This window comes from Heliangelus exortis, chromosome 2 (assembly GCF_036169615.1).
Source record: "Heliangelus exortis chromosome 2, bHelExo1.hap1, whole genome shotgun sequence".
NCBI classification, from domain to species: domain Eukaryota; kingdom Metazoa; phylum Chordata; class Aves; order Apodiformes; family Trochilidae; genus Heliangelus; species Heliangelus exortis.
The window spans coordinates 24,878,920-24,897,956 of record NC_092423.1 but is presented as its reverse complement, the minus strand read 5'-3'; the positions used below and the strand labels follow the sequence as shown (position 1 = coordinate 24,897,956).

At 36.0% G+C, this 19,037-nt stretch overlaps 1 protein-coding gene across 1 annotated transcript in view; it reads right to left on the bottom strand.

Moving 5' to 3' along the window:
- Window positions 1-1,680: 1,680 nt before the first annotated feature.
- CASD1 (CAS1 domain containing 1) overlaps window positions 1,681-19,037 on the bottom strand; it is a 30,228-nt gene continuing 12,871 nt past the window's right edge. Inside the window, exons 6-18 of the mRNA XM_071735252.1 lie at window positions 18,606-18,650; window positions 17,367-17,490; window positions 15,578-15,792; window positions 14,056-14,481; window positions 13,599-13,688; window positions 12,905-13,024; window positions 10,289-10,445; window positions 8,744-8,823; window positions 7,809-7,910; window positions 6,343-6,483; window positions 5,719-5,796; window positions 5,053-5,145; window positions 1,681-3,931 (exon numbers count right to left, since the gene is read on the bottom strand). Of these exons, the coding sequence (XP_071591353.1) occupies window positions 3,665-3,931; window positions 5,053-5,145; window positions 5,719-5,796; window positions 6,343-6,483; window positions 7,809-7,910; window positions 8,744-8,823; window positions 10,289-10,445; window positions 12,905-13,024; window positions 13,599-13,688; window positions 14,056-14,481; window positions 15,578-15,792; window positions 17,367-17,490; window positions 18,606-18,650 (1,938 nt within the window). The 3' untranslated portion in view covers window positions 1,681-3,664. The remainder of the gene's footprint in view (window positions 3,932-5,052; window positions 5,146-5,718; window positions 5,797-6,342; window positions 6,484-7,808; window positions 7,911-8,743; window positions 8,824-10,288; window positions 10,446-12,904; window positions 13,025-13,598; window positions 13,689-14,055; window positions 14,482-15,577; window positions 15,793-17,366; window positions 17,491-18,605; window positions 18,651-19,037) is intronic.

Sequence of the window (19,037 nt, the reverse complement as noted above, 5' to 3'; positions counted from 1 at the left end):
AACTTGAAATATCAAGCCATGTCTGAAACAAAACAGTTGGAATAAAGAGGCATTCCCACTCCTTTTCAAAGTGGCTGCCATCACATCTACCTCACACCCAAAAGGTACCAAGGAGGAGCTTTCATCAGTCTGTCAGCCTCCAAAGAGACCCCTCCACTTCTTTCCAGGTGGTTATCTGTGAAAAGTGAATTGGAAAACTGCACATTGAGATTTATAGTAAATTAAGAAATTTATAAATTAAATTAAATTAAAAAATTAAGAATTTATAGTAAATTAAGAAATTTACCCAAGCTGTGAAAAATTTGAGTACAGTCAGCATTTGGTTTCTATTAGTTTCTACTTCTATTTTCAAGAGTATGAGCTGTCAGTGCCTTGAAACAGAAATGAATGGAATAGATTTTAAATAATCTTTTTTTAGTGCAATGCAAAACTAAACTTTGTAAAGAATATTGGGTTTGAATCATAACAATTTCTGATAACTTGATGACATGACAATCAGTTAAATACCAATTGAGCTGCTCCCATCTTATTTGTACAACTATGTAACAATGCTAATATATTTAAAGAAATTTCTTAAACTGTAATGTACTTGCATAAAGAATCACTTTGTACCAGTGGGTGCTCTACCTATCCTGAAAAGAATCTAGTAATGTAAGTGACCTGGGTATTAAGCACACCTGAAGTATTTTATGATTGAAACCATCATTCATTTGATGTAAGTTTAATAACCAGTTATTTATTTTTACTTATAAAACAATTACTATGGAAGCATAGGTTTATAAAGCTGTCTGAAGACACTTAATGGCTTAAGAATTAGCAAACCAGTAAATTTACAGCCTCTTTTAAGATGTACAGTATGAACTGATATTGTATTAAGTCACAGTTGCAACCAAATTAAATAGAAAGCACTACAGATGTCCCTGTAAATATATGCAATGTAAAATCTAATAAATAGGAAACCATAAGTAGTGATGTTGCTGCCTGCTTATTTTACATAATGATGCCTGAACAGCTTTGTGTGAGTTGTTAACATTATGGACAGTGATCTGGGAGGGTGTGTTTCAAGAACTGGAGTGCAGCTTCTTGTGCAGGGTTTCTGTTTAACTGAGGTGGGAGGGAAGCTGCCTAAATGGGTGTTGTAACTGGAAAGGATGGGGAGTATTCACACCACTTTGTTCAGGTGCCCATGCTAGACATAATCTCCCCAGTTACACAAGGAGCTTTGGGGATAGGAACAACCACTCTGAATCCTTGGCTTAAGGAGACCATTCTTTTCTTTAGTGGGGGGCATAAGAAGCTAAATTAAAAGCTGAATTCTTTAAGCCACACAAATCTCCAGAGTTCCTAACTTGTAAGCTGGGGGGAAGGGGGAAAACTCAACACCTCCATTGTGGAGGTTTGCTCAAGTCCCCTGAGCTCCAAGGGTGTTTTCAGCTACCGGACCTGTAACTTCATCAGACTTTGAAAAATGAAGATTCTTTCCTCCTGTATTGCATCTGAAATAACTTGTGATGCAAGTTAGTATCTCCTCTTGATTTGATGTAATAGGGTCCAAAATATCACTTTGCAAAAACTGCAATCCTAATTTGTAATTTAAGGTAGGCATAATAGTGAACTCTAGCCCAGCTAAAGACAAGCAATAAAGTTTTTACTTAATTGATGCCTCTCCCATTACAAAAATAAACATCCACAGCACATTTATTTAATGTTTAAATTACTTCATATTTTTACATAACCTGAAAAGAAAATATATTTATCCCACATACAGTAATAGTAAACAAGTGCATTATTTCAAACATTAAAAATAAATCTTTTAACCAAGTCTGTACAACAGATAAATAAAATTATATCTACAATATATTGTGAAGAATAAAACAAAAGTTATCCCTCAAACTCTCAGTTCCCTATCACTCTGATTACTGGCATAGATGAAGGTTATGCATCCCAGCCCCTCACTACAGTGTTGACCCTATACCACTGTTTTCTGCCACTCCAATGTCCTGGGTCAAGGAGGTGAATTTCCCAAATACTGCAGGCAATGCACACAGAGAACAAAGAGATGAGTGTCTTCCCTATAGCTTAAAAATATCTGGCAGATGTAGTAAGACTCTTCATTCTTTAAAAGAAACTGTTCTCCATTAAAAAAAAACGAAAAAAACAACAACAAAAGCGCCACTTTTTCCTTAATTTTTTTGTTGCACTCATTGGTGGTTGCAAGTTTGAATTAAATTTTTTAACTGGTATAAGATCAAAACCATGTACATGATAGTATGTACATACAGTAGAAATGGATTCATTCTGTTTATGATACATAATTGCAAATATGCACGGAAAACAATATTGTGCTCATGGCTTTGACTACTAATAATTAATCAGTAGAATAAAATGAAAAGAAAGCAACTAGAGGTCAAACTGTCACTTGAACCAAAATCACAAACAGGAAGATATGATCATAACTTCACAAAGTCAGCAGAACATAAACTGCAGCTTGTCACTGCCACACTACAGGGCTGTTACTTTCAATTTTACTTTTTATGCAAAAGGAAGGAGTTAATAAGAAACATGGGCACTGCTAGAAAGGATGGGTAAAAAGGTTCCTCCAGACAGCTCCAATCTTATGTAATTTGTAATTTTGAAACTCAACCATCTGCATGCAACACGATGACCACTCGGTCCCTCCTCTTTGTGATCCCACCAGACTGACTTCATCCCTTTAATGAAAATACTATTGTATAGAATATGGCACCAGTTCCCTAATGAGACCTAGGTACAAGGTAAGGTCACTTACAAACTCAGATCGAGGTTTACAAGATCACCATTCCCCTGTTCTTCTGTTTCCTTAAGATTTGTTGGAGTGGATATGATGGGATTTCATCTGACTGGAAACATCTGAAGGTCTTCCAAAAATTCTCTATCTTGAACTGAGTCTCTGGAATTTTCTCATTTGTTTATTCACTGAGACTGTACAGAGAAGTGCACATAGTGAAACTTAGTAGTGGAAAATTTATGAAAAAACCCAAACAAATTAAAAAAAAACTTTATAAAAAAAATTCACATCAGATTTCACCATACTTGCTTGAAATGCCTTAAATTTCTTAAAGAAAAAAACCCCAATGTATTGTGTAAACGTGTGTATAATCTTAAATCACTGAACTGGTGATGACTGTTTCCATGTATAAAGGGTTTCATATAACATATACCATCTCCACCCAAAATACTACTTTCTAAACAAAAAAAAAATACCATTTTGTTCAGAAAAATGCCCTGGTTTACCAGAAACTTCATGTTTCACATCAGCTAATGGTGACTGTCAATGAAGGAGCAGAGGTTTGCCCTTTGTCCTCTGATGGGAATGAGCACAGCATGAGTTCCCTGGAACATCCACTCTTCCTTCAGCTGAGCCCAGGAACAGGCAGTGCTGTGATATGCACATGATGCTGCTAAACCACCCAACTTCACTTCTTCGTGTCACGATTTAACGGATTTGTAAACATAAACATAGATCCAGTAGAAAAGACTCATTTTCACATGCAATTCTGTACAGTGCATTCTTGCTTCTCAGATTATTTGGGAAGGCTGTTTCCACTCAGAATATGTACACTTGCACTATATACACTTCCCACAGGTCTCATTTAAATGTCTTCTTTCCGAGAATCTTTTCAAGTTAATGCCTTGACTGATCTTGCACTACGGAGAAGAGGAGTAGTCCAGAAAAAAATCCAGCTATGCAGAGCAATCTTTTCAGCAGAGTCGAGTTGTCTTTAGGAACCACAATCTGTGCTAGATCATTAGTGATCTGAGAAATCTCATGTGCCACACACACAAATATAAAAGTGCTGACGAGAACATTAAACATTGGATATCCAGGAATGAGCACCAAGATCCCCTTTGTGTCTGCTGCCAGCCAAATGTGGTATTGGCAAATGAAGAGCTAAAAGAAAAAAGACTGTGTTTAATAATACTTACATAGTTTACTTATACTAAACCATACCATTATAACTATTGTATCAACTGGCACACTGCACTTCTGCTTAAGTCAGACACTTCTGTTTAAGTCAGACACTTCTGTTTAAGTCAGACATCTGACATTTTCCATTTAGCCAGATTCAGTTACAGAGGCTGAGAAGCTTTTTCCATGCCTTTGCTCTAAGGTGTCAGTCAGGCTGTTACAGGACACAGCACAAGGGGTCTGCTTGGCCCTTAACCAAATCCAGGGCAGGGCTACATCATTTACACTACAGCAGAAGAGATGAGGAATACACCTCTGCTCAGTCACTCTGTCTCTGGTGAGGGACTGAACTAATACAAACTAATAAAAGATAATGCTTCAGCTGCTGATGAATGCAGAGGTCCCTGTTTTGATCAGCACCTTAAACCACCCTGAAAGTCTGCCAGGAATCAGACCAGTGAAAATGTGATCCTTTAGAAATAATTCAAAATTATGTACTGTATTATACTAAAAATTGTATTACAGTGAGTTTCTCCTGTAAGTTCCTTTCCCTTTTAAAAATATATTTGGGTATTACAATAAAATTAAACATTTAATATTGCTATGCAGAAAATACAATGCAAAACATGGTAATTCCTACTTTTTCAAAACATACAGTCAATAAAACAAGATGACTTTTGCACTAAGAAGGGTTTTGTTTGTAAAGTTATATTTGTTTATTAATGCAAGAAAGCTTTCTAGGGCAAGCACACTTCTAAGTATACTTAATATTAGTTACTGGAAATCATGCTGATTCTTCAACTGGCTTAAATTTTTATTTTCCAACTGCATGCACACTACATCTTACTTCAGGCACTAAACCCCCTCTCATCAGTCTAACTGCCCCTCCAAACAGTGTAAGAAATGAGTTTGTTACTGGGAGGTTGCTATTTCAGCTCTGATTTTAAAGTTTAGATGAACCCACAATGGTAAAAAGAGGTCAAACACAACAGCGTGGTATTAAATAAGCCAATTTATGTTTGCTCTATTTATGTGTTATACTACAACTCAGATAATAAAACCATTTCTAAGCTTCAGTTCACTGTAGTGATTGTTGTACTTACCTCTAGAGAAATTTTGCCAAACCAGGCAAAGAAGGAGCTATACACAGACCGGACATACCCAGGAATGTTCCTGATGAGGATGAAAGCTAGAATCTTTTTTAAAAAAAGTTTAAAAAAAAGTGACTGTGGATGATAAGCAGATTAAACACACACACATAGGTCAGACATGCTGGCCCCCAAAGGAGCAAGAAAAACTACTACAAGAAAAAAAGGAAACAGAGAACAGAAACAGATGGCTGGGGTGTAGTGGGGCAGGGGAGACAATAAGAGGGACATCTAAATCTAGAAAAATCACCCCCTGTGGCCCACCTCTTGTCTGCCTAAAAGTGACTATGGGGTCCCATATGTTGCCTCCTACACTAATACCTCCCAAACACTTCTGCTTCCCTACAGCTTTCTTCCACTACTATGCAATTAGTCAAAAGTTGCATACAAAACCTACACTAAGGACATAAGAATTAATCAAAAGCATAATGAGTGTGCAACTTCAGAGCTTAAAGACAATGAGCAATGCAGTTAAACCCTTTTACACTTTCAGACGTGAGTATGAAGCTGAATACGTGACATTCCAGGCTAAAGCAAAAGTATTTTTAAATACAATCTTCAAAAAAGCCTCAGCAAGAACAGACCAGATTCTTTTACTGGAGGGAAAAGAACTGTAATTACCTGCACCACAGAGACAGAAGGATGCAGTTCATTGCACTCTGTCTTGTTTTTACAGCTACTAGCCCAAATAGAGTAGCTCTAAAAGACATAAAAATCAGTCTTAACAGCAATTATATGTAACATTTACAAATGAAACAAGAGGTAAACTATTTTGGAATGCTCCAGCAGTAGCTGGTTTGCTAAGATGTGAGACAGTACCACAACATGCTTAGCTTTGTGGTTCAAATTCTCCTTTGCAACTGATGAACACCATTACTTATTCACACCCTAAGACACAGAGAACACTGTTGAAAACTTTTTTGTCACAAATACACAGGCAATCAAGAGTGGAGGTAAGAGCTGCATTATCTACCATATTATTTGTATGATCCAACCTTTGCAATGAACTAGAAGAGTGACAATATTTTCACTTACAGTTCACTGAAAGGAAAAATGTTTTAGTGAGTAGATAGGTAGGGCTGTGCAAAAAGCCTGTGGATCAGGATTTGACTGTGGAAATACCTGTGGATCAGGATTTGACTTTTCAAAGCAATGTATGCTTTTCAACAAATGTATGTATGCTTCAGAAAACTTATTCTTTAGAGATTTACAAATCTGACTGTACTAGTTCTATTTGGTACGTACCAAAAAGGACACAATTGAAATAAATAATAAAACATTTGAAACTCTGTTGGAGAAAAGAGGATCTCCCTTTCCTTCTGATATCATCTGACGTTTCTGCAATGCCAGATAAATAAAAGCAAACAGCATCCCATGAAAAACCACCTGAAAAAGGCAAACAGAATACAATTAACTTTTCATGGCTTTTACAAGTACTTCAGATACAAACTCTTAACAGTAATACTACAGAATACTACAGAAATGCTTATTTGTTACACCAAAGCTTAAATGTCAAAAGGTCCTTTCCCAGATTTACTGAAGTTAACAAAAATAGGCTTTCTACACTAGGTTGTCATAAGCTGCATTTTTAACTCAGACAAAAAAACCTACAAATAAAGTCCTCTTACTAATGCTCCACGGAGCATTAAAGACACGACAATGGCATTTCAAGAAGCTTTTAAGTACACTCTGCAATCTGTGCCAGCATTGAAAAGGGCTTTCTCTGGGGAAAAAACATGGGTTTATGGCCTTCTCCCAAGCTGACAGGTGAAAACACTCAAGATGCACTACAAGTGCTTCTCTCACAGACACAGTTCTTCAGCAGTGTGTTTTATGATCTTATGCCAAGTTCTCATTAGCTAGAAACACGGTGCTGTTTCAGGCCCATGTGGAGCTTCTCTTCTGTATTCATTTTGGGACTTCCTCTTCAGCAGCACCACAGAACACACACTGTTCACAAGCAACAAAGCTCCAAGACTGAAATGTCACAACGCAGTCTGTGCTGCTGCTGCTGCTGCTGGGAGCAGCCCAGGACGTAACAACTTAGTGCTTTGCAAATTTCAGTCTGCCAGACTCTCTGACAGAGAGAGAAGTGTGCAAGTGATGCTGTTAAGGGTAGCAGATAAATTCTCCTGTCTCAGAAGCCCCACTTTCCTCATCAAGAAGAAAAAAGAAAAAAAAAAGAAAAAAAAAAAAAGACCAGTATTTCCCTGTTCTGTTCCTGCACACTGTAGAGTCAGTAATAGAAAAGAAAGCAGTTTCCCCACCATTTTAAAATATGTACAATAATGGTCTGTTGTGGGCATGAAGACCCTGGTTTTAAAAATGTTTTAAATGTTATCTTAAAAGAAATACATACTTAATTGATGAAACATTCAAAAATACTAAGCAAGCCATCACAATATTTTGTCTTGTATTTCAATAGTCTTAAATTTTCCCAGTAAAATTTTTGAGAAAAGACATATTCAGGTCATGAAATTTATGATTCTGCCTTTTTTTTAAAGCAAAATAAGCAGGGAATAAATCAACACCTATCTATCTTTTAAGCAAGGCTTTGATAGACACTTGCAGAAGTAAACTTGCTGCAGCTTACTATTCTGTTAAACAACCCAGTGGGACAAATTCCTGCTGTCTCTGTAGGAAAGGAAAAACAACTCTCCCCAAGTTAAAAAATAGAAGATCAGGATAAATTTATGCAGATGTTTACATACATAGCGATCCAACTTCCACCTGAACCACCATTCATAGACATTCCCATTCAGTTCAAAACACTTGGACAGTGGCCAAAAAGAAAACACTTTCTCAAATGCACCCTGTAAAAAATGGCAAAAGCATTAACACTGATGTCAACCACATTTATTAAATTTAAATCAATATGCTGTCTTTCAGTATTCATGTCCTTATTGCACTAGCTACGTGGCATTTCCAAAATAACAGGCTTCCTCAGAAGGCACACCCTCTAACAAAAATAAAACCCCCCCACAAAACTATTTATTCAGATGAGAGGATTTCAGCTTTGCTTCCCATAAAGGTACTGGCAGTCCTTCCTGTCTGTACTGTGGGCTCAAAAGGAGAGACCCACTGACATGTTGGAATAGCAAACACATATTCTACAGAAGACTACAGTTCAATGGGCTTAAAACCAAGGAGGGATTAAAACCACACAACTCCCCTTAAAATCTTGGAGTGACAAACTCTGCCCTTACTTCTGTCAGCTATACTTACACCATGCACTAAGTCACTGATCTACCATGAAAACCAGGTAAGGTATCAAAGCCAACACCAGGTCTCTAAGAGACATGAATCTTCATAGCACTGGATCACCATATGCATCACCATATGGTAGCAAAACCCAGTAACTTTAAGCACATCATGAAAACCCCACCCCAAAACCAAAGCAGAGATCATTGTGTTTATTACATTTTCAGTAATACACTAAAAATATGTCAGCCATTACAAGCAAATGAATAAGATACAGAATTGTGTTTTTTCAAATTCAAGTAAGATAAGAAACTGAAAGGATGCATTTTCTTTTTCTGTATTTATGATACCAGAGTGAATATGTAACTTATGAGCACATTAAAAAGTAAAGATGGGTAATACACCCCTAGGTCAGTGAGGATAAAAATAGTAAGAATTTACAAACCTGAGAATAGGACAGAATATATATACATGTCAGTAAGCAAATCAGTTTCAGCAGTAAACCAAAGTGCCACAAGCAGTTCCCTGAGGAAGAAATATATTAATCAGTACACAGTCTTTAATTTTTCAATAGCAAAAGCCAGGAAACATTAAATAATAATTTCCAATTATTTAGTTTAGCTAGGCTTAGTACAAGATGCATTCATAAACGAACGTTCAAATACTGCCAGCAATATTTTATCACTATGTACATTCACCTATTAAATTTTACTTTAAGCAATTAAAATAAACATTCACAGCAATTAACAACCTATTAATCCTAACCTAAGCCTCATGTCTGAAAACGGGGACACATATACACAGAAAGAAGGGAATTCAGGTGTTGAAAGAGAAACACTGTTTCAAAGCCTCCACTTACCCAAACATTCTGCACAAGCAAATCTCACGCTAGGTGAACATTAAATAAATACCCCCCAAAAAACCCTGCAAAATGCCCAACAACTTTAGCCATATATTATTAAAATTTGATGTTCCAGTTCAGAGATCAGTTCAAAGATCAGTTGCAGGCTATTAAGGACAAGTATCTTGTATAAGCCTGAGAAACTGCTCCTCAAAGCTGCTGACTGATTGTAAACTCTACCTAAACCTAAACACTCCAACCACGATAATCCTGTCCTCCTCTTGACATATAAATTGGCAGCTATAAACAGAGACATAAAGAATGGAAAATCCTCACAGAAAGATTTCCTAGTTTCACAGTACACTTTTGCTCCATTCTCTGTACTGGAGCAGAAGTGCCTTTGTAATAATAAAAAAAAATAATATTGCAGCTATTTGCCTTCAAGATATCTCATAAAACTACTCTCTAATTATAGTTTTGCAGCATCTATTCTTAATATGCATTTGGTATATTTCACTGTCATACCTGAAGTATAAAATCTTGTGATTAGTCCATCAATAAGGAAGGAGGACCTAAGACTCTCAAGGTTTTTGTTCTAATTTAGGTGAACGAAATAATAAGCATTTGCCACATGATGACAGCTCTTCAATGAGCTGCAGTGCATAAAATAAACTGGTTCATATCACTAGATACACTTGCAACAGTTCACTTCATCTAAGATATTAAGACAGCAAACCCCAAATTCTTATTTGTCAGGATATGGCAGAATCATTACTCAAGTGAGAGACAGAGGCAATCCAGAATGGTCTAAATGCTCACTACAATACCCACCAGCTCAGTACTGCAACAACCTCAGCTAGCGCAGAGAATGTAACTTGTATTTTAAGCAAAAATCTCCATAAAACATACTTCTGATAGGCAAGACCTGTAAAAAATTATTCTAATATGACCGTAACCAGAGACAGACCTTAGTTATCAGCTGTTATATTTTTCAGCTGACATTTAACTCATCTATGACAAACTATTTCAACAGCTACTTAACATATTTTGACTACATTAAGAGGACACTAACAATACTGTTTTCTATATGGTTATCATTTGTACCAACATGAAAATGTCTTGTAGCAGATGGGGGGGGGAAATTCTTACCATTTGCTTTCTTCTGGACTATCTGAGGCCATATAGCTAACGTGGCATAAATGATCATAAACCAGACAGTGACTAATGGCACAAAGTAGTAGAACTGGTAAGGTCGGTCCATCACTATGCACAGTACCACAACCAAGAAATTGAGACGAAATAAAACCTGAAGGGAGCCAGAGGAGAGAAGACAAAGAATATATAAACAGGAGGCAAAGCTAAGAGAGACACATGACATATTTCTTTATACAAAAATATCTACATAGTTCACATCTCAACTCATCAAAAAGGCAGTTAACAGCCTGCAAACTGATTATGCAGTACTGGACCTGCCCTACACTTGCCCACTCGGGTTTAGAAAGCAATAAAAATAGGGCAAAATAGACACTATTCCAGGCTGGAGACTGAGGTTGCCAGATGCTGGCTGCTGCTAATGCTCCCTAGCTCAGTTAAAGCTGGGGTAATGCCAGTACCAGGGCTGCAGTTAGGCTGTAGTCATTTAATAAGTATGATAAGATAAGTTACATGAGAATATAATGCCTAAAAGCAATTAGAGATTTTTTTAACTTTTTTTTTAACTGCTACACCACACACTGCAAAACCTGGGAGGAAAACCACATGAACAGGTATCTGTTACTTTGTGTAAATATTTTCTTTATTACCAAATGTAGGCTCCAATACACTGTAAGTGGAAAACAACCCATGGAATCAATATAGCTGACAGGAAAGTATGTTTTTCTCCCTGGTTTTAATTTTGATCTGGAAATTTAAGCCCATAACTGAAAAGCCTTTTGGACCAAGAAAAAAGCTGAGTTTTCAATGAGAAACAAAACAAAACATACAAAAAAACCCAAACCCTGCAATTTTTATTTTCCAAAGGAAGCAAATACATCTGATATATTTGTGAAACTTTCATCTGTTTCTAAAGAAAAGCAGTAGAGAGATGTGGTATTTCTGACCATATTCTATATATCTAACAGCTTAAAATACTGTTCGACAGAACTAACTGTCCCAATAAAAAAACCCAACAATTTCTCAGTTGAGAATGAAAGAAAAAATTTGGCAATATTTTGCTATGTCTTGAAAGAGGTAACAAATACTACACTGATGCCTCTTTTTCATTTGTTAGTAATTTACTTCAATGCAATACAGTTGAGTACTTAATAAAACAGAAACACGAAGAGTTCTTTTAAGAGATCCAAAAGATCACTCATCTGAAGGAAAGAAAGATAGCACAAGTGCTTTTGTACAGTATTAATGTCCCCAACTAACCAACCAAAAACTTTTCACGTCACCATTAAGTGAGGAAAAAATTCCAAAATGCATATAAAAATTAAAAGCTTTCACCAATTTTTAAGCAAGTGGAAATGACTTTAATTTTAATCAGAGACAAGACAAAGTTTCTTCTATATACATAAAGACTTGACATGATGGGAGCATGCAAGTCAATGTGCTGAGTAACTTCAGAATAATTACCTTTATTCATAGAATAGGACAGAAAAGAAATTCTGTACACAACTGTCTGTTGGACAAATATTTTTCTACTTGTGTAATGAAAACTATAACAGAAATATCCTAATAACAGCAAAAAAAACCCCAAACACACTGGAAAATATCAAGTGAAACAGACTAATATAATAACAAGGAAGAGAAGCAAAATGAACAATTTCCAGTGGCTAACTTGGAAAATATTTGGGGTTTTTTTCTTGCCAACAGGGGAGAGCAGAAGAGAACATTCATACCACTTATCAAATCTCAGCAGTAATTGGAGGAAGGCTGTTTTAGAGGGAGATTCATAAAATCACTGCTATTATCCATGTAAACCTTTTACTCACCAGTCACTATAGAATATGTAGAAGAATAATTAGCAAATAGATTTGTTGCTAATGATATCTGTCTTTACTGCCAGCCAGCCTGTCTGCATCACTGCTTATATACTGCTTATTTTGTAAATATGCTACTGTGACGAAAACTCCATTGCTATAGACTGGAAAATACTTGTCTTGATATTTTTAAAGGCTACTGTTCTGCCTTCAGCTGGGAGAGAGTTAATTTTCTTCCTAGAAGCTGCTACAGTGTTGTGTTTCAGATTTAGAATGGATGCTCAGGGACTGGCTGAGCATTGGTCAGTGGGTGGTGAGCAAATTGCACTGTGCATCACTTGCCTTGCTTGGGTTTTATTCCCCTCTGTTTTTGCTATCTTCCTTTTCATAATATTATTTTTATTGTTACTGTTACCATTATTTCACTTCAGCTATTAAACTGCTCTTATATCAACCCTACAGTTTTTCCTTTTTTTCCTGATTCTTCTCCCCATCCCACTGGGGGACAGGGACGAGTGAACAAGCTGCTGTGTGGTGCTCAGTTGTCAGCTGGGATTAAAACACAACAACTACATACTTATATATTTGCATTGCAAGTATAATTTATGTGTTATATGTTTGTATTAGATAACCACTACCAATTTAACAGGCACAACAAAATTACATTAAAGCATTAGCTATTTCTAATGTGTAAACCTTGGTTAAGTAATCTTGTATCATCCTATTTAGGGTGTACGAATATTATGACTATATGGTTATCTGAACAAAATTCCTTATAAAAATGGTAAGCAGAAATTCTTACCTGACACACTCTGTAGACACCGAAGTCCCCTTTTATCCAAAAATAGGAGAAATGTCCATAACCTGTTTGGAACAGATATGCAGCAACCAGAACCCGAATGTGCATGTACACAGGCAAAAACTGTTGAGAAAAATGAAGTGCCTTTTATAAGTAACCATGCAAATGCTTTTGATTGTCCTTTCTTCTCCTCTATGTTATTCTTTTTCTGCACTGCAGCAAATGATGTTTAGCTAAGAAAAACAATATGCTGTATTTCCCTGATTCTTACTGAGCTCTTTTGTTTAACTTTGTTAAAGTAAGTTTCTATTTATTGCTCTACACTTTCTGTATTCTGTAACCAGTTAGCAGACAGTTAACAAAGGATCTTTGAACACTTACCTTCAGCAGTTTCAAGGTCTGAGGATAAAAATAAAGTGTTGCTAGCAACTACAAATAAAATGACATAATATACTACAAATGAATTTTTCAATTGGCTAAGTAACACGCAAAATGCTCTTATCAATTAAATCTACACTTAAATATGGAGAAAATCTAATTTTGCTAATGCCATTTTCAAAATTACAGGAACATAATGGGTTATTCATTCTATTCAACTCTAGTATGCATTTGCACTATTTTTCTTCTGAAGTAACATACCCAAAATGCATTTCCACTTAAAAATATAATGAAATTATAATAAAATACAGTCACTTACAGTGCTTGCTCCAGAGATATGATAAATCAAAATAACAAGTTGCATCCATCCCTTCCACTCATCAGTCTGTTCTCTATTTAACACTTTAGTCTAATGCAAAACAAAAGAAGAGTGTTGCTATTCCAAAAAGTACAACGAACATCTAAAAAATGAGGAGAAAAAGTTCAAAACAATAAACCACTTTATGGGTAAATAGGTCTCAGATGTAAAAGACTTCTGTCTAGTGGACACAGATCTACCACATTTTAACATGTTCTAAGCTGTCTCTGACCTGTGCCCTGACTCAGTGACAACAGCTAAAAGCACTCGTACCCATATACTTTAAAAAAGTTCTTGCATCAAATTCCATGCAAACATTACATTGCTTGTGAGTGCTTTTTAGTTATTTTAGCAATTAGTTATTTAGACTCAAATTGGGAAACAGCAATATTAACTTGGAAGCCAACACGGTCATTACCTCTTTAGTATTTTCGGTATAAAACACCCCCAAAACCAAGATATAGATGATTGGTATGAAGAAAGATGAATGTGTATAAAATTTATTTTCCTTCATGAAAAGATTTGCTCTGTCACATAGATAAAAATAGGTCATGATTAGACCAAGTTTGCAGAAAGAGTGTAAGAGCATCTCTAAAGTAGAAACATTAGGAACGCTGAGGGCAGGTTTCTTCTCTTCTCCACTTTCCAAATCAGTGCACGATTTGTTCTTCCGAAAATTATTCCGATTAATTAAAATGATAATTAAATATCCAATAATGGACAAAGTAAAGAAACAGAAAGCTAACTTCTGTATCAGAGTGAGAGGAGGCTGAGGCTGGCAGCAGGAGCCATCAATGGGCTTCATTATCTTATTGCAATAGACATTCATAAGAATCATTGCATTCTGTAAAAAAAAAACAAACAGGTGGTTTTGTCAATTAATTGCTAACAAGAAACAAGACATTTTCATCATAAGAATCATTCTTCTAAATCATGTACTGACACAAAACATATGCAATTCTCCTTTATCATTCCATAGATAAAATTTCACAGTACTCCATATACCTAATTGTATTCAACAGTACAGTCAAAACATCTCTTGCGAAAGGAAACCCCTGAGCCTCTTGAAGCAAAAAGAGCAAACCCTGATCTAGGGGAGCCACCAGGAGGGCTCTCTCTGCTGGCTGTAACAGCTATGCAGAGCTGCATGGACTATAAATGAAAAACAGATCACAAACTTGGGTCCTTAATGGGGTTTGTTATGTTAAGGGGTATGTTAAGTCTCTAAACCGTGACATTGAGATTGAAACCTATAGTGAGATAATATTTAGTTCATCCAGAACTTGAAAGAACTTGAAACCTGCAAAGGAGTGGAACTAGATGAGACAGTGGGAGAGCTTAAGTCTCAGGAAGGGCAGACTGACAAAGCTCAGGAGGTCACTGCATGTATACACACATATACACACACACACACACACACACACACACACACACACACACACACACACACAGACACACACAGACACACACACAGACACACACACACACACACACACTCTGTGTAAAAATAAAGTCAGCGGCACTCCATGCAACCAGGAAGGTGTATACTGTGTTTTTTCTTAGCTTTTTCATACTCCTTACTAAATCAAATTATTTGGGCACACAACGGAAAATAAGACATTTCCTAGCACTGCTTTACAAATCATTATCATCACTTTAGCTCGGTCACACAAAGGCATGAAGCTCACTCTCAGGCTGTAGATCTAGCAAATTAACAGCTGTTTTAAAATAGCTATGCATCAATGTGCTTACTGTTATGTTTTTAAAGCACCCTTTATAACTGGCTGCCCTCCCACCTATTGGTATCACATGAACAAAGTTTCCTGAAGCATGCACAGGTTCTCACTACATTCCTATTGTCTGCCATTTCAGAACATTCACTTAAAATCTTGTTTTCCTATTACTCCTTTTCAAGATTAATCTGTGATAAAAACACTTACTGTATCTCTACTTGATTCAGGGAGATGCAGGCCATCTGTTGACTTCATTATAGTTTCTTGTGCTATCAATTTTGATACACTGAACACTTTAACTTTCGTTTTGGAATTTCGGGAGCTGCTGTTGAGAATACGAACAGCTGCTTCATTATAAGCATCTATTTTCTCATTAGTGATCATTTTCCGATTTTCACTCAGCATTTCTTCATAAACAGGGTCTGAGTTTGAAAAGACAAAGAATAGGCACATTAATCTTCTACTTGATAAATACTTAGCTCAAGCTGTACAGGCTACTTTCACTTAGTTAGTCACAACAATTTCATGGTACAGAAAATATTCACAATGAGGGATGACTGTAGCAAGAGTTGTTTATAATGAAATCTACTTATTGCCATTCCCTAGTCATGCATATGTACTTATAGATGAGAAAGCTTTAGCCAAACATGAATGCCTGTTTGATTTCCCCAAACCCATGAAGAGTGTATAATGCTGGAGTGCAGAGCTGCTTATTCCTTCTCTCAGTATTGGAATTCTGCAAGGAAAGACTCCAAAGCCAAGAGGACAGAAGACAGGCAGCAGAATAGACACGTGGAGAAAAAGGAAATCTCTCAAACCCTCTAGTTACTGCAGAAAAAAAACAGCTTCTCATTTCTCTAAGTCAGAGTTCATAAGCATATTCCACTTGCTTCTGTTGATTCCGGTTTGATTGATGGCAGATTTTCAGTTTTTCAGAAAAATGGAATGACATTTAATTGCCTGCAGGCTTCAGAAATTATGTAGAGCTTAGCACAATGCTATGTAGGGTTCTAGATCAAAAGGTCAGCTGGAGATAAAAAATGCTATTAAAAAAGTAGCTATGAAAAGCTACTGATCTTCATAACTCTGGTAAAACATACTCTACGAGCTGAAAGTTGATCTGCTTTAGCTACCTCAGTTCCTAATTTTGGCCAGTCAATGTCTAGTCAGCTCTGTGTACAGACATGTCTAGCAGCTAACTGCTTGTTCAGATAAACATGGTTTTGAAAGGAATGAATCTGTTGATTCAGGTTAACCTCTAGAACCATCTTTGACAAGAACTTGGATGCAACTGTAAGGGTGCATCAGGGTACATTCCAATCAGAGCCTGTGTTTCTAACTGAGGTGATAACCTAAAATGCTCTACTCTATGGCAAATAAAGCAGGAGTACATTGTTCAGTTTCAGAGATATACTTTTATTGAAGATAAGCAAAAGAAGATAAGCCTGGTGCCATAATAAAATATCACAGATTAATTTTGAACCATATATCTGACTCCTAACCTTAACTCATCAGTACTCAGTGTACAAAGGTAAGTTTAATTCTAGAGAACTGAATTCTCTACATTCTCTAGAGTATGTGTATTCATTCTAGACACACACAATGGATGCCCTTTTTGAAACTTCACAATTATTTATGGAAGCTGAAAATTTAAATGAACACAAATGCAGTAATATAGCTGTTCTATGCACTGGTGTTTTTACCTCCCAGGAAGCACATAGGGAGAACAGACCTGGCATACTGACTCTGAGAGTAAGGTAACATAGAATTAAGAGCTCTGATGGCAAAAGATTCTCCTGAAAGAGCTGTAAAACCCATCACTGGTACCAGCTACATAGGTACCAGCTGGTTAAGGCTCCCAATAAGGCCAAACTGGAATTTAACCAACACCATTTCTTACAAGCAAGCAGCGTGGACTAAGTTTTCTATATCCCAAAAGATAACAATTTAACAGACAGTGACAGTACAAATTGTTACCTTCTGTTTATTACTTTACCTTGTAAGACCCAGTAAACGTCACTGCTTTTTGCTAATTTTTCCAAAAGAGGTGCAATTGAAGTGATATTGATTTTATATTGTGTGAGGGCTTCGTTGCTGCCATTATGAATCTTGATAGACCACTGAAGAAATAAAGAAAGAGATTTTAAACTGTATGTCTGAGGACCCTCAATAGACTGATTCCACAGTTATTTTTCATTATTTCTATAAAACTAGATTATTTCTTCAGTCTTTTCTTTTTAAATGCTAAAACACTTCTTTTGGACCAAGCAGCTTTGTAGGTAGATAATTACATTCAAACATTTAACATATACTTGATTTTTCATAAATTAAATTATGCAAGGTGTTTTAATTAAAAGCCCCTTAAAAAAAGCAAAGCCAGACACATTACAGAAAAATCATGGCTAATTCAGTGTTTTTTACTGTAGGAAATGACCACAGCAAGAGATGCATGCAAGCAAAAATTTCCTGTAGTATCTAGTTCCAATATTTCATTCTGTTTTGCAGATATCCACAAATAAAATAAATAAATAGAGGCATTTTAATTTTTGATTTAATCTCCTTCTATGTGGAATGACTGGGAGAATTCTACAGCCACTCAAAATTTTCTCCTAACTTCTGTGCAAAGAATCTCCCACACTTCAGACAAAACAGAAAAAAAATTAGCCTGAATGTAGTGAATTCTCTGGCCATTTCTAAATATTGACATAAAATTTTGATGAAAGCCAAATACTTTGATTAATAAACTTGAAACCAAGCAATTATCAGCTGCTCTGAGAACTCACACTCTGGAAAAAAAGTATTTTCTTCCAGACCTAAATCTTTACATGTGAAATACCTACAGTATTTAAACACACATTTTAAGAAGCATATTCTATTGAACAGAAGTCAGGTACTAAGAAGCAGAGCACTGCAGTGACATTCACAGGGCATCTCTTTCTACTAGAATTAGCAAGCAACTGAGTTTTTTACTAGCTGAAGCTTCCTCAGCTTGTAAAACTTTGCTTCCATTTATAAATTGTTATGCAGTTGCCACCTTAAGACAGACATAACCAGACCAAAGTAGCATGACCAAAAGGAGAGCTAAGTCAAAGGTAAATTTCAAACACTTGTTACAATATAAAATTCACCGAAAGTGTATTTTATAGTATAAATTGGGTTTTATAAGAAACTTCAGAGCACAAAAAAATTCTACTGGAACTTCTCTACTAAAATACCTCACAAATGTATAACTCACCGTGGCAGCTCCTGCTACAATTATGTGAGGTTTTGCCACAGAACCCTGAGACACGAAGTAAAAATAAATTAGTTTTTAAATATGCACAAATTATATATATTATTACATTGAGCAGGTTAATTAGCACTTATACCTTAATTAACTGTGACTCAACTTGTCCATCAATTAGTGGTTACAAAAGAACAGATTGTAGATATATTACAGAAAACATCAATTTGTGATACGCCAGAATTTTCACATAACAAAATCCATAGAAATTCAAAGCATCAATTAGCATGTCCAAACATGATCAATTTTGCAGCTTAAATTCTCTTCAAAAACTACCTAAACATCTCTTCCTAAGGTCATGTAAACTGTACATCATACGATTGAAGTAATTTTTCTCTCAGTGTCTGTCAGCATTCAAAAACATCAGTTTGAGCTGTTTGACTG